Genomic DNA, 14213 nt, shown 5'->3' with positions numbered 1-14213 from the left:
AGTGGTACACAAGTGGTTAAGGCATGGGGCTGCTGATCAGAAGGTTGTGTGTTTTGGTATATTTTTATTTATATTTTTTTCATTTACCAGTAGCTAAATTACTAGTGTTTGCGCAGCTGCAAACTGCTACATGGAGTACCAGCCCAGGGTGTCAGTAGTGGCGAACCGTGCTCTATTTGTATATTTTTCAGTCCCCAAAAACAATTTATGTGTGTAAAATATAAAATTTTGTTTGGGTTTTTTTTGGTGGTGTGTGTGTGTCCTTTGCCAACCACATGCCTGATTTACTTTCTCAGCTGTAAGTCGGTTTGGATAACGGCATCAGCCAAAAGAGGTAAATGTAAGCCTAGATTTTCTTCTCAGATGTCCAAGTGGTTAATCATAGAAAATGATTTGTGGAATCTTTTTTTTTTTAACCATGATGACTCCATACAGGCTTGAAACATGTCTACAGTCTGCAATCTTGCCAAGAGTTAGCATGACGATTGCTATTTGACTATTTAAACAGTTGCAGTACCTTGTTTCCATTTTAGGATTTTCTGGACAATCAGGAGATCAGAGGGTTTTGCAGCAAATGCCAATGCCATTCATGGCCCAGCAGCAGCAGCAGCAACAACAACAACAGATGCAGCAAATGCAGCAGCAGCAGCAACAGTTACAACAACAGATGCAGCAACAGCAAGAACAGCAGCAGCAACAAATGCAAAAGCAACAGATGCATATGCAGATTTCAGGTCAACCTGGAACACCCCAAGGGTCACAACAAGGACAGCATCAAATCCATCCACATCATTTACAGCTTCAACAGCAGCCACCACAGCACATGCAGCAGCAACAGCAGCAGCAACAGCAACCATTGACCCAACAGCAACAACACATGATGATGCTTAAAATGCAGGAGCAACAAGCAAAAAATCGGCTTCCGCTTCAACAAAGTGGCTATCCCCAAAGAACTCTTGTTAATCCTGGTGATCCTGCACAGAGAATGCCTGTATCCCAACAAGGGAACATGCCTGTAATGATCAGTTTACAAGGGCATGGAGGTGTCCCACCTTCCCCAGAGAAAGCCAGAGGCATGCAGCCAGTAGTAAATTCACAGTTGACTGCTGCAACTAGAAGAATGCCTCATCCAGACATTGGGCAGGGAACCCAAGGTATAGCGCCAGAGGAAGTGTCAGGCACCCCTAACTTGCAGGACAGGACATCAATTGAAATGGTGCCTCAGGCAGGGAATGCCAGTCAACAAAATGTTATCAACCAAGGTCCTAATTCTCATCTGTTGAAGTCTGTGCCTTCATCAGTCCCTCAGCAACCAGGAGCAAGTCCCCAGCAACAGCCCCAGCAAGGACCAATGGCTGGCTCTCACAATCTTCATTTTCCTGGTGCTCCTTCAACTTCCCAAAGTTCCCGCCCTAAGACGCCAAACCGTGCCAGTCCTAGACCATATCACCATCCTTTAACCCCCACCAACCGTCCACCCAGCACTGAGCCTTCAGAGATAAATCTCTCCCCTGAAAGACTGAATGCATCAATTGCTGGTCTTTTCCCTCCAAAGATTAACATCCCCCTACCACCCCGACAGCCTAATTTAACTCGAGGTTTTGATCAACAAGGTCTAAACCCTACCACTTTGAAAGCTATTGGACAGGCCCCACCAAGCCTTGCATCTCTTACAAACAACACTGCTGGCAATAATCTTGTTCAGCAGGGTTTTCCACAAGCTAGTAATGCTACCAGTACAGGTGCAAAGCAAGAGAAACAGACGGTTGGAGGGCAAACAAAGAGAGCTAGTCCCAGTAACAGTAGACGATCTAGTCCTGCCTCAAATAGAAAAGCAGCCACTCCCAGCCCAGGAAGGCAAAAATGGACTAAGAACCCCCTAACCTCCATACCAAATCATCAACAAATGCCAGGTTCCCAAACTGTAATGGCCAATGCTTCTTCAGTCCTCCCAAATCCCACTGCATCTATATCATCAGTAGGAACTCTAGATTCCCAGCAAAATCTAAACCCTCTGCAAGCACTTCCCAGTAACTCGGATGCAGTCAGAGAGAGCCAGGGGCAAGCACCACAGCTAGACCCACGTCAGATTGCGCAAGTAGAAAGAGATCACGTTGCTCTAAGAATGGCAAATCAACGCATTCCATCCCAGGAGCCAAAAATTCAAGAACCTAATATGCCACCTGAGCAACCATCAGAGGAGATGCGTCAGCCTCAGAATCCAAAACTGCAAGAGCATCGTTCTGATGTTTCAGCATCTTTTAGAGATGCCCCAACGTCCCTTAATCAGTTACTGGATAATACAGGCCACTCATCCTTGTCCACAAAGCCACTCAAGGTTATTCCTCCAGGAGGTGGAGATCGAGCTCTGGCGGAACAAGAGAGCCAACGTAACCCCAGTATCCCACAGAGCAGTGATAGTGGTCTGCCTTTGCCCACCAGTGAACTTGAACAAAAATCGAAGGTTGGCTCAATGGTTAGCTCAAATGTGATCCGGACTAGCAGTCCAAACATTCAGTCAACCTCTGGTATATCCAGTGTTGGCCCAAGTTCAACTTTGCTTACTAGCTCTGCTTCAAATGCTGGCCTACATCCCAACTCTTCCATTAGTCCAAATCCCAGTACTAAACCTATTACAAGTATGTCCCAAACAGTCTTGCATAGACCCACGTCATCAGGGTCTACTCAACCAAATCAAATAACGGTTTTTGTGACCTCCAATCCCATGAGTTCTGCTGCTAGCACAGCATCTGCAGTGCCTCCAGCCATTGTCCCAACTGTGCTTGCAGTACCTACTAAGAACATAAGACCTCAAGAAGTGCACCAGTCTGCTCCTACTCAAAATCGTCCTCCGCAGTTTATCACAGGCCCTGTCATTTTCCAAGTCCCATCTGTCTCTGTACCATCAAGCACCAATGTGGTTTCTCAGCCTGTCACAATGGTTGGGCCCATACAAGTATCTGCCAATATTCAACTCACTCCTGCTCCAATTTCAGGCACAGCATCGACTCTTTCTGCCCCTATGGCAACACATTCCCCTGTTGTAAGCATAGCCACAGGTCAGTCAGCTCGTGCCATGATTGGACAAATCCAAGTGCAAGTGTCTGCAAGTCAGACATCCTCTTTAAACACAGTGCACCCTCCTCAGCAAGAGAGCACTTCTGATGCCCTAATCTCAAGAATAAGTTCTTTAGGGCAATCATCATCTTTACAATCTCGCGCATCTCCTGGTGTTCTCCCATCTGTTCAACCTCTGGCATCTCCGTCTGCCTGCTCTAGCCCAGGGACTACTTCTGTTGCCCGCAGAAGTCCCCTCTCACAACCATCAACAACTATTGCTAAGAGCAGTCCAGTTCACAATGTTCTGAGCAAGACTTCCACCCCCCACAGTGGTGACAACCATCAGATTCAACAGCAAACTACAACCCAGTCAGGAAAACCTATAGACACTGCACCATCTCAAGCCCCACCTCAAGCGGTTCCAAATGCAACACTTTCTAGTTCACTGCCTCCTTCCACGGCAGTCTCCTCTGCACTACCTGCACCTCAGCTGTCAGCACTAGTATCTACGGTTTCTTCTTCGGCTCACGTGCAGATTCCTCCACCAGTTTCCTCTTCCACCCTTACACCCAGTCCTTCAGTGATCACTCCCAGCTCTGCTGTGGTGCTTCCTGCCAGTTCTGCTTCCAGTTCCCCACCAGTCACTAGTATGTCTGCACCATCTGTTCCACCTCCTGCTTCTGTCCCACCAGTGACTCCTGCACAAACCACTGGTCCTACAACTGGGTCATCTCCACTCCTCCCAGCTGTCGAACCACAGCCTTCCACATTAATAGAGACAAGCTTGCCTGAGCCAGCAAACACCACGGCGCCTGTTGAAGATACTCCAAGTCTCCAAGGTATTGACTTTTTTTTTTTTTTTTAAGCGATTGTGCAAAGTCTAGGATAAATTTTTACCAGGAATGAGTTTGGTATTGCAAGTTGTTGTCATTGTTAGCAAGTGGGCATTATTGCCCAAAGCCATTAGAAGTGTTTTTCAACCCTGGTACAGTGCTCAAGACTAATTATTGAATGTTTGTCAATACAGCTCAGCCTGCACAGGAGCAACAGCAAACTGGTAAACACCATGTCTTTTGTTATTTCTCATAGTAGTATTTGCTTACAAATTTCAGAATAGTAAAAGGTCTCTTTCACGTGTATCCAAGACGAATCAAGCAACAAAAAAGTCCTCTGTTGTATTTATAGACCTGCTGAACTTTAGCAGATATGTATACCTGTATTTTGACTCCCCTTCAATAAAAATGTCAGATGAGAAAATCAACACATGAATCTAGAGTGATTGACAGTCCGTAGGTGGCTTGAACTCTCCGGTATTAAGTGACGCCCACTGGAAGCCCTGCCCACTTCCTCCTATTTCCCTTTATTTTTCCCACATGAAAGATGCACTGATTCTCATTTCTTTTAGTTAAGATGTAAAAGTTCCTAGTGCCTACATTTTAACTCAAACAGTGGCAGCTGCCCCCCCCGGGCCCCTGCTGGTAACTGTAAAACCCTGTATATATGCACAGTCCGTTTTCGATCCAAGAGAAGATCCCCCTTCAGCAGAACAATGCATTATTCCAGTTTGTGATTGGCAGGTGTTTATCTCAAGCTCTCTCTCAACACAAGATGGTAATCCATGTTTGTTTGTTTTTTTGTTTTGTTTGCAAGGAGAGACAGCGCCTTCTGTGGTGGAACAGGGGTAAGACAAACTGTAACACAGTTACCTTTTCATTCTCATTTCATTGTCAGTTTCTCTTTTTATGTGTAATATCTAAACATCTGTTTTTTTGTGATTCTTAATTATGAGCGTCATTTACTTTTGTAAAATATTTACGTTGAATGAACAAAGTTGTGCTCACTTTGGTTTTCGTAGTAATATATGAATTGTTTTCCTGGGAATCATTAACTTTGGTGTCACAATCATTTAAAATCATTAATTGACCAAATCATTCAACTCAAATTTGGGGATTACGGGTGTTTAAAAAAAAAAAAATGTTGAGCAACAAGGCAGTTTACCGCTGTTTTTCCACTTCTATAACAGATGGGCAAAGAAAAGAAAGACGCCCATCGACTTAGCCCAGAGGTATGTATATACCGAACCTGAAGATCCCCTGCACAGGTGTGTGCACAGGGCAGCGCCACCAGTTTAGTAAATGTGGTTGTGAAGAGGACAGATGTTATCTGTGGTAGATGAGGAAAAACAGCAATTCTTTAATTGTAAAGAGGCTCCGATGGGGCCTGTAGGATCGCTAATAATGATGATGTTGGAACTTGACTGTGATACCTAAGTGAGACATGGAATACACTGCACAGACATTATCAATGCATACTGTGTATATTATTTTTTTTTTTTTTAAATGTTGTTGCTGTGACCCCACTACTCTCCTGTGCTTTATAGGGAGGTAAGAGGCCACACGGAAAAGGCAAAAGGGCCCAGCCGGAGGAGCTCTCGGGCTGAGAAGGACACTGAAGAGGAAGTGCCTGACAGCGGACAGAGAAAGAGGGCAGCCAGACCAGGGTCGGCCTCTTCCAACCCAGGGAAAGCTGCAGGTAAGGATTTATTCATCACAACCTTGCTATAACTACGAACTAAGTTCGTGTCCCCGCCTTTAATGATCGGGTCAGAGTCTTAAAATAAAATGAACAAAAAGATTACCGAGCCATGTGTTCCTTTTCACCCAGAGACAAACCAAACAAAAAGTAATCAAGTCCTCAGTCAAGTTAACAATACGTGTGAACACCATCAAACAAAGGCTTAACGAGTTTCGCTTAGGTGTCAATCAGTAACAGTTATGAGGTAAAAGCAGTTTTGCTCGAATCTTGACTCTGTAAGCATTGTTGTCATGGCTACTTGTAAACGTAAGATACTCTCCATCTGTCAGAAAATGCAGGTGATAGACTGATGTAATTGCTGGAAGAGTTATTTCAAAACACGCTGGCAAACAGATCCACGTCAGTGATCAAATATCAGTCGGGCAATGGTCAAGTGAGACACAGACAGGATATCAAAGGCGGAAATAACGAGCGTAATACGAAATGGAAACAAACCAGAATCTCGGCACAGTGGTACAAAAGGATTGGTAGCGTGAGACACAAGGTATAGCGCGTATAATTCAAAGTCTGTGTGTTACTGAGAGTCCTTCTCAGCGCACGCTGCGATTGCACTCTAATCCAGAACAGGTGCATGGTAATTATTCTTAATGGCCCTCTGCGTGTATGTGTGCGCGCGAGTAGCAGTTCGAGGCGTGCCACTGCGCACGGATGTGATGTGTCTCACGTTACCAAGCCTTTGTATCTGTGTGTTGCTTTTACTGGTTTTGACTATTTTGGACTTTACCTCTGATGTTCTGTTTGTGCCTCGTGTGACCATTGTCTGTTCCACAACCCTGTCTTTTGTCTTACGTTTTTGAACCGTTTGCCTGCCTGTTTGTAAATAAATACACTTCCTGCAATTACATCCGTCATTCGCCTGCTTACATGACACTCGTAAACATAAGATGCTCAACGTCAGAGACAAACTTCGTATCCTGGAGCATCTAAAGCACGGTGAGAAAGTGACGAATTTGTCTAAAGAACGTGGTATCCCGAAAAGTCTGATTTAAACTTTTAAAGAGAAAGCTCTTTGAGACTTTGTCCATGACAGGTTGAAAAGAAAGAAGATGCAGCAAGCAAACGACATCGAGTATGACCTTATTTCTTTTACCTCATAAATACGAAAGTGAATTCAGTTGGTTTTGTTTTTCGTAAGAGTGAGCGTTTGGCGTGACGAGTGGCTCCGTTTCAGTATTACGAACTATTTGGACGTCCTCCAAGGAGTTTGTTATAGCGGAGTTGCAATGTAGTATTACACCACAGAGCTTTTGATTTATGGATTCTGATTGGTTGAGAAGGTTTTGATTTTAATTTTTAGCTCATCCGGCCTGGCCTACGGCAGGATGATCACTCTTACGCGATCACGTGTCGTCCGTCCGTCGTCATCCATTCACAATTTACAAAAATCGCTGCTACTCCTACAGGATTGATCGGATTTCGATCAAACTCGCACGCAGTATTCCCCAGGTGGGTGTGCATAAAATTTGTCAAGATGGTGGCGCCCCCTGTCATTTACGATTTTATGGGCATCTGAAATTTTTGGGCGACTCGTCACATTAAACGCTAGTCTTTGTAAACTGCTAGGACGTTTTCACTGAAACTCACCCAGGAGACTCTAAAGACATATTCCAACAAGAATTGTTCACCAGGTGGCGCCACCTGCCATGGATGCAGCGACACAGGGGTCGTATGCAATTTCACAAAAATCGCTACTCCTCCTACAGGAATGATCGGATTTCAAACTTGCACACAACAACAGTGGCCGGTTTGAGCTCCAACCTCACTGAGGCTATTTTTATTCTGACTGTAGCGCAAGTGCAGATCACGGCTTTATATCAGATTCTATAAATCATTATGGTGAAGTTTCTGAAGAAATGTGTTTAAAGTGTAGCCTAGTAAACTAGACCCACCCGCCTAGCGGCCAAAAATATTTTTTGCCTAGCGAATGGGTCTAGCCTCACACCATATAAACAAAAACACCCCGGGCATCAAATCGTGCCCGCCAATCACAACGCAAGGTTTTTGTTTGGATTCTTTGGGCGGGCTTTTGAAGGAGTGACGACAAAGCTGCGCGACGCTGGAGAAAGCGCAGCAGGAAAGATGACTATGGCTAGTGAACAGCGCGCGTTTGACTCCGCTTTGGAATCAGTTTTAGAAGAATTAGACTTGGAGTTTTCGTTGAAACATGAGCAGGAAGAGGCTCTCCGCTCATTCCTTTTCAAGAAGGGCGTTTTCACTGTTTTGCCGACCGGCTATGGCAAAAGTCTGATCTACCAGCTGGCTCCGCTCGTAGCCAAAAGGATGGGGCTAGTTTGTGCAGTACGAAGAATTAATAAACAGCTTTGAAACATTACTTTTTGATTGTTTCTTATTTTCCCGTTATTTTAAATTTAAGGGAAATTATTTCACCAAACACCACTAAATAAAAACTCTCAAACACAGTTTAAGCAAACCCTTGAAAAACACTTGGAAAAAAATGTGTATGTGGTACAGACTCCAAACTTGTGGTCATTATCTCCAAACTTCTTAATATCTAGAACCTGTTTATTAATTAATACGCATTTTGAAAAATTATTTATTTCAAGGCCTCCCCCACTGCTTTCTGTCGCTCTGACTACGTCACAGTCACTGTTGCGCTGATTGGTCAGAGCGTTGGCCTATACGCACAGACAGTTTGAAAGACAGCGGTTTGTTCCTCCTACCCGCTTCAGAAATGTCTACGGATCGAGGCCAGACTAAATATTCACATTTAGTCTGGCTTGCCAGGCTATTTAAAGTGCATATTCTGGACCAATTTCGTTTTTTTTATTTTTATATGAAAGTATGTCCCTTTACACACTCATCCAGAAGGGTAATTTTGCACAAGGCCATCTGTCTACAGCAGAAAAAAATAAAATAAAACGCGTCTGGAAAAATCCCAAGGGAGTCTGGAGCCAGATTCGTGGCGTCACCTGCGGAAGCGCCAGCAGGCTGCGCGAGCTTTGCACGGTTTCAGTGCACAGCCTGTGTAGACCAAGCGCTCCCATTTCTCTCTCATTGTCCGGTCTTTTGGGAAACGATGAGTACTAATCCCATCATGATTGGTGTTGCTACACCCTCCTACGATACATCTGTTAACCATTTTAATAATTACTCGATAACGTTGAAGAAATTTGCAGAAAACCACCAGGTCGTTCTCTCATAAACAAACCAGCGCTGACGTAGGACTCAGAAGGAGGCGTCCTGCACGCGACATCACGAAAATCAATGTTTGCCGGGAAATCCAAATGCCAAGTTTGTTCAGAGGCGGACCAATTCACCTCAAATGGCTCGATTTCAACTGAATTTTTCTGGTATTGCGCAAGATAAAAAAAAAATTGCACAAAATGTGACAGATATTTGACAAGTTTAATATAAAATAGGAGAATTACATTGATCTTGCTCCTGAGTTTACCCATGATGTGCACTTTAATGTCTCTGGAAGGAGTCTCCAGTGTCAGGACTCTGTTACAGTAACACTAGAGTTTTCCAGATAGTTGAGTTTCTTTTTGCTTTGTGGTGTAACGTGAGTGAGAACAGGAACTAACTCATTTGACATTTTAAATGGATGAATTTCTTTTTTTTTTTTAATGAATAAAAATATGAATCGTCGACTGATTGCTGTGCTACAAGAGGAATTTGCTTCAGCTTCGGGATCTTACTTTGGGGCGTTCTGTTAAAGGAAAATAAGCAATGAGTAAATGCATACTTCGCTTTCTGTACATGTGTTAACTGTTTTTAAGTTGAATATCTGTTTGTGATGGTTAATCAAATGTAATTCATGGGTTTGTGGGGGGGTTCTTTCTTTTTCCGTTTGCTTGTTTTTTGCATACAGAATCGAACACTGGAGCGAGTCCCACGCAGGCCAAACGAAGGAAGTCGAAGTGATCGTGAAGCTTAACACACCTGTGAAATGTACATTTCTCTCTCAAACTGTTTTATCTGCTGTTTTTTTTCCTGTAATCGTGTGTGTGTGTGTGTGTGTGTGTGTGTGTGTGTGTGTGTGTGTGTGAGTGTGTGTGGTAGCAGCCATGTACAGAAACATGTTTTTAAAAAGAAATGAATGATGTTTTTGTTCCCTGATACTAAGTGATATCCTATTTACGTGTGTGTGTGAGATGTGTCCTGTTTTTTATATATGCTGGATTAATCATGAAGTGTAATGATGGATTGTATAATAATGTTACAAAATGGATTAAAATGTTTTTTGTTTTTAAACTTCTTGTCCCTGGACACGGATTAGTAGTTGTCTGCGCATTTCTCCTCCTTGTTACTTGAGGTTTTTTTTCTTTTTTCCTTCCCTCTTCTTAGTTATCTTCTGTTCATTTGGGCAGCTAAATTTTTCTCCTCCCCCCGTAACATCCTCCCTCCCTCTCTCTCTCTCTCTCTCTCTCACACCCTCCCCGCCTCACAAATAAGAATCTCAATCATGATCCTGACATTTAAATTAAAAATAAAAGCTTGATTTCAACAACGTTGACTTGTGTTATTTAAATCCTGATGTATCATAAAAGCAATGGGCAAATTCTTGGTAAATATTAAGTTTATAGTCAAAGGTTTGGACACGTGCAAATGTAAAGGATTTTCTGTTTTTTATTTTGTATTTTCTACCAGGGCTTTGAACCAGAATTTTTTTTCCTATTGGTTCGTTCCGAACAGAAACGGAATTTTAACGTTTCCGGTTTTGGGTTCCACCATTAAATAGAAGTTCCCGAACCGGTTAGAACAAAAAAATTTCGTTCCCGGAACGGTTAATTACGTTCCCTGTCAGCTGTTTAACAAATGGCTATAAAATTATGTCTCTGTCTCATCCAGCTTAAGCCAAATGTAGGCTAATTCTATTACAACCTTCATTAAATAAAACAAGAAATAACTCAAAACAATTATTATTTCAAATGTTGGCGATTTGGATTCTCAGTATGTCTTCCCATCTACACAAACAGAAAAAGTGCCAAAAATGAAACATGATTCGTTTAGTGTGTTACCAAAGGCTAGTCAGGCCCGATGCATTGATAGGCTAACAAAGGTTAACGTCATTTAATGTTCGCGAGCCTCTCATTAACGTGGACAAATACATTGAAATTGACGTTTTTGAATAACGATAGACTGCAATATTTACCTCTTATTTAAGATGTGGAGACGTGATAGTAGTCCACCCTCCCGCTCTCTCCATTCAGTCAGCGAACGTCACACAGGAAGTGAACCCCAGCGGGTCATAGAAACTTGCGCAGGAGAAGAATGACTTTTTTATTTGTAGGCTACGGAAACTTTGAGGAACGAAATAAAAACCGGTATTAACCGGTTACCATTATTTTTAATAAGCGTTTCTGTTCCGGAACATAAAAAATAATAAAGTTTCTGGTTTCGTTTCTGTTCCATGTGAAATAGAAAAAGTTCCCGGTTTTCGTTCCTTGAACTGGTTCAAAGCCCTGATTTCTACACAGTAGAACAATACTGAAGACATCAAAACAATGAAATATAATGTGGAATTATGTGGTAAACAAAAAATGTATGATATTTTAGATTCTTCAAAGTATCCAGCGTTTACCTTGATGACACCATTTGTACACTATTGGCATTAATCTTTAAGATCTTTAATTCATAAAAATAAAAAACACTGGACAGTTTGTCCACACCTTTTTCATAGAAGGTTTAATTTTTTAACAATAATTAAAATAAGTAATGGAGATCTTTACTCTGTGAAATGGGGCGTCTGGAGTTATGCCATGACCAAGAAAAGTGTAAAATAAATTTAAATTTATGTAGCATCATAACAAGCGTCACTCTTCCCAAATAGACCGAGCTCCTAACAGCTTCATCAAACCTACTTTTTTTTTTTTTTAACTGTGAGATGAAACTTTTTTAATTTTAAGTCTAAAATATGAAAACATTTTTAGGTAGTTTCCAAACATTAGTTTTCCAGCACAAAATTAAACATTACAGGAGCAAAAAAAAAAATGTTTGTCAGTGAAGAAAGCAGCTGATTACATAAGAGAGACTTTTCAGACAGAAATAAATAAAAACCACGATGAAGGCTGCTGGGTTTTGCTGCAAAAATAAGAAGCGGCACTTGAAGTCAGAACGATTGCTGGTTCTGGAAGGTGTTGTGTAAAACTTGCAGTTTATTTCCTTAGAAAACTAAACACACTGGACCTCAGACTACTGTCTTTTATTTTTTAAAATCAAAGTGTCATCAAATATGGACTTTGTTCCATTTATTACTGTTTACTGCTCTTTATAGTGTTATTTTAATGTCGAAGCGTTTAATTTCATTATTCTTGAAGGCTTCTTTCCTTTACAGCATTTCCTCAGACTTTTGCACAGCAGTGTGTGTAAATATAACACACACACACTTCCTGAAAATACCTCCATTCGGAAATAAATGTATGTTTTGGGTGTTAATTTCACTATAGATGATTGTTGTCGAGACAAATTTCAACCATAAATGTTTTTAAGGCAATTAAATGTTAACTATTAAATTTGTGTCCAAACTTTGAATTCGTATGGGAAAAAAAACCAGACTTAAAATAATGAGTGTTGGAAGAATGAAAAATATTATATATACTGTACACACAGGGTGTTTCAAAAAATTTGATATTTCACAATCTAATAACTTTTCCAATTCTCATTCAATTGACCTCAAATTTTAACAGCGTGTGTAGAAACAGGTCAAAATTTTATGTTTAATGTTTTTTGTTTTTATCTTTTTAGGTCTAGAAACGCCATTCACTGGAAAAGAAAAGGCGTTGTGTGTGTTAGAGTTCGCTCGAACACAGTCTAACGAGACTGTACAGCACGCATTTATGAGAGAATTCTCTAAAAATGCACCAACTGCAGTGTAGATTTGGACACGGCACAAAAAGTTCAGAGAGGAAGGGAGTGTATGCGAGGGCAAAAGGATCTGGACGACCACCAGCGTCGGAAGAGACGGTCGAGCGGGCGGGTTCGCGAATACTGAAAATGTGTAAAATCGTTCATGGAATCCACATACCCTTGAATTTCTCATTCAAATTTTGAGGAATAAATCTTATATTGCTCAACATTAAGCCTGTTCAGTTTCACTTGCCTCGACTATGTAGGTTCTAGGATATTTACATCTCAAATAATATCACATTTTTTGAAACACCCTACATACATTTATTTTTATTTATATATATGGGGCGGCACGGTGGTGTAGCGATTAGCACTGTCACCTCACAGCAAGAAGGTCTGGGTTCGAGCCCCGTGGCCGGCGAGGGCCTTTCTGTGTGGAGTTTGCATGTTCTCCCCGTGTCCGCGTGGGTTTCCTCCGGGTGCTCCGGTTTCCCCCACAGTCCAAAGACATGCAGGTTAGGTTAACTGGTGACTCTAAATTGAGCGTAGGTGTGAATGTGAGTGTGAATGGTTGTCTGTGTCTATGTGTCAGCCCTGTGATGACCTGGCGACTTGTCCAGGGTGTACCCCGCCTTTCGCCCGTAGTCAGCTGGGATAGGCTCCAGCTTGCCTGCGACCCTGTAGAACAGGATAAAGCAGCTACAGATAATGAGATGAGATTATATATATATATATATATATATATATATATATATATATATATATACACACACACACACACAGAATGAAAAGTAAACATTCAGTATTTCATCCCCAACTGTGAAGCATTTAGTTCCTGGCTATGAAAGAAAAGAAAAATAAAAGAAGGCGGTGCCAAAAATATAGGAACTGATGGATATTGAACTTGTTTCATGGACTTTCCACAAATGTTAAATGTAATAACAAATGGATAAAAATTTTGTGATCTTATTCTTTCATAAAGAAGAAGAAAAGTCATATATTTTAATTTTAATTTCCTCTTCATCTTCTTGTAAAAATTTTGTGATCTTATTCTTTCATAAACAAAGATTCTAATCATTGACAAATTGCTTTGATTGGTTTTTTAACTTGCAAAGACGTATGACTTTGATGAAAAGCAACCAAAATATTTTTTTTTCATTTTAAACTTTAATTTGTTTGTCAAATTTTTCTAATCTTAATTTTTTTCTTAATTTTTTGTGTAATTTTCAAGCTTTCTCTAATTTTCTTTGTCTAATTTTTGTCTAATTTTTTCTTTGTCTAATTTTCTTTGTCTAGTTTTTTGTCTATTTTTTTCCTTATCTAATTGTCATTGTCTAATTTTTTTCTAATTTTTTGTCTAATTTTCAAGCTTTGTCTAATTTTCTTTGTCAAATTTTTTCTTTATCTAATTCTCATTGTTTTTTTTGTCTGATTTTTTCTTTGTCTAATTTTTTGTCTATTTTTTTCTTTATCTAATTGTCATTGTCTAATTTTTGTCTAACTTACTTTTTTTTTCTTTGTCTAAATTTTTTGTCTAATTTTTGTCTAATTTACTTTGTTTAATTTTCATTGTCTAATTTTCTTTTTTTCAAATTTTTTTCTTTGTCTAATTTATTTTGTCTAATTTTTGTAGAATTTTCTTTGTTGAATTTTTTGTCTAATTTTTACTTTGTCTAATTTTTTTTATTTTTTTGTCTAATTTTCTTTAATTTTTCTTTGTCTAATTTTCAAGCTTCGTCCAATTTCAA

The 14213-nt window shown here is 40.6% G+C and overlaps 1 protein-coding gene across 1 annotated transcript in view; it reads left to right on the top strand.

Annotated features, from left to right (window-relative positions):
• Nucleotides 1–10126, top strand: part of ncoa6 (nuclear receptor coactivator 6) — a 31260-nt gene extending 21134 nt beyond the window's left edge. Inside the window, exons 10-15 of the mRNA XM_060937160.1 lie at nt 534–3899; nt 4088–4117; nt 4711–4741; nt 5084–5125; nt 5441–5592; nt 9488–10126. Of these exons, the coding sequence (XP_060793143.1) occupies nt 534–3899; nt 4088–4117; nt 4711–4741; nt 5084–5125; nt 5441–5592; nt 9488–9540 (3674 nt within the window). The 3' untranslated portion in view covers nt 9541–10126. The remainder of the gene's footprint in view (nt 1–533; nt 3900–4087; nt 4118–4710; nt 4742–5083; nt 5126–5440; nt 5593–9487) is intronic.
• The last annotated feature ends 4087 nt before the right edge of the window (nt 10127–14213 follow it).

This window comes from Neoarius graeffei, chromosome 13 (genome assembly GCF_027579695.1).
Source record: "Neoarius graeffei isolate fNeoGra1 chromosome 13, fNeoGra1.pri, whole genome shotgun sequence".
In the NCBI taxonomy this organism is placed as follows: domain Eukaryota; kingdom Metazoa; phylum Chordata; class Actinopteri; order Siluriformes; family Ariidae; genus Neoarius; species Neoarius graeffei.
The sequence above is the reverse complement of the archived record's forward strand: the minus strand, read 5'-3'. Positions and strand labels throughout refer to the sequence as shown.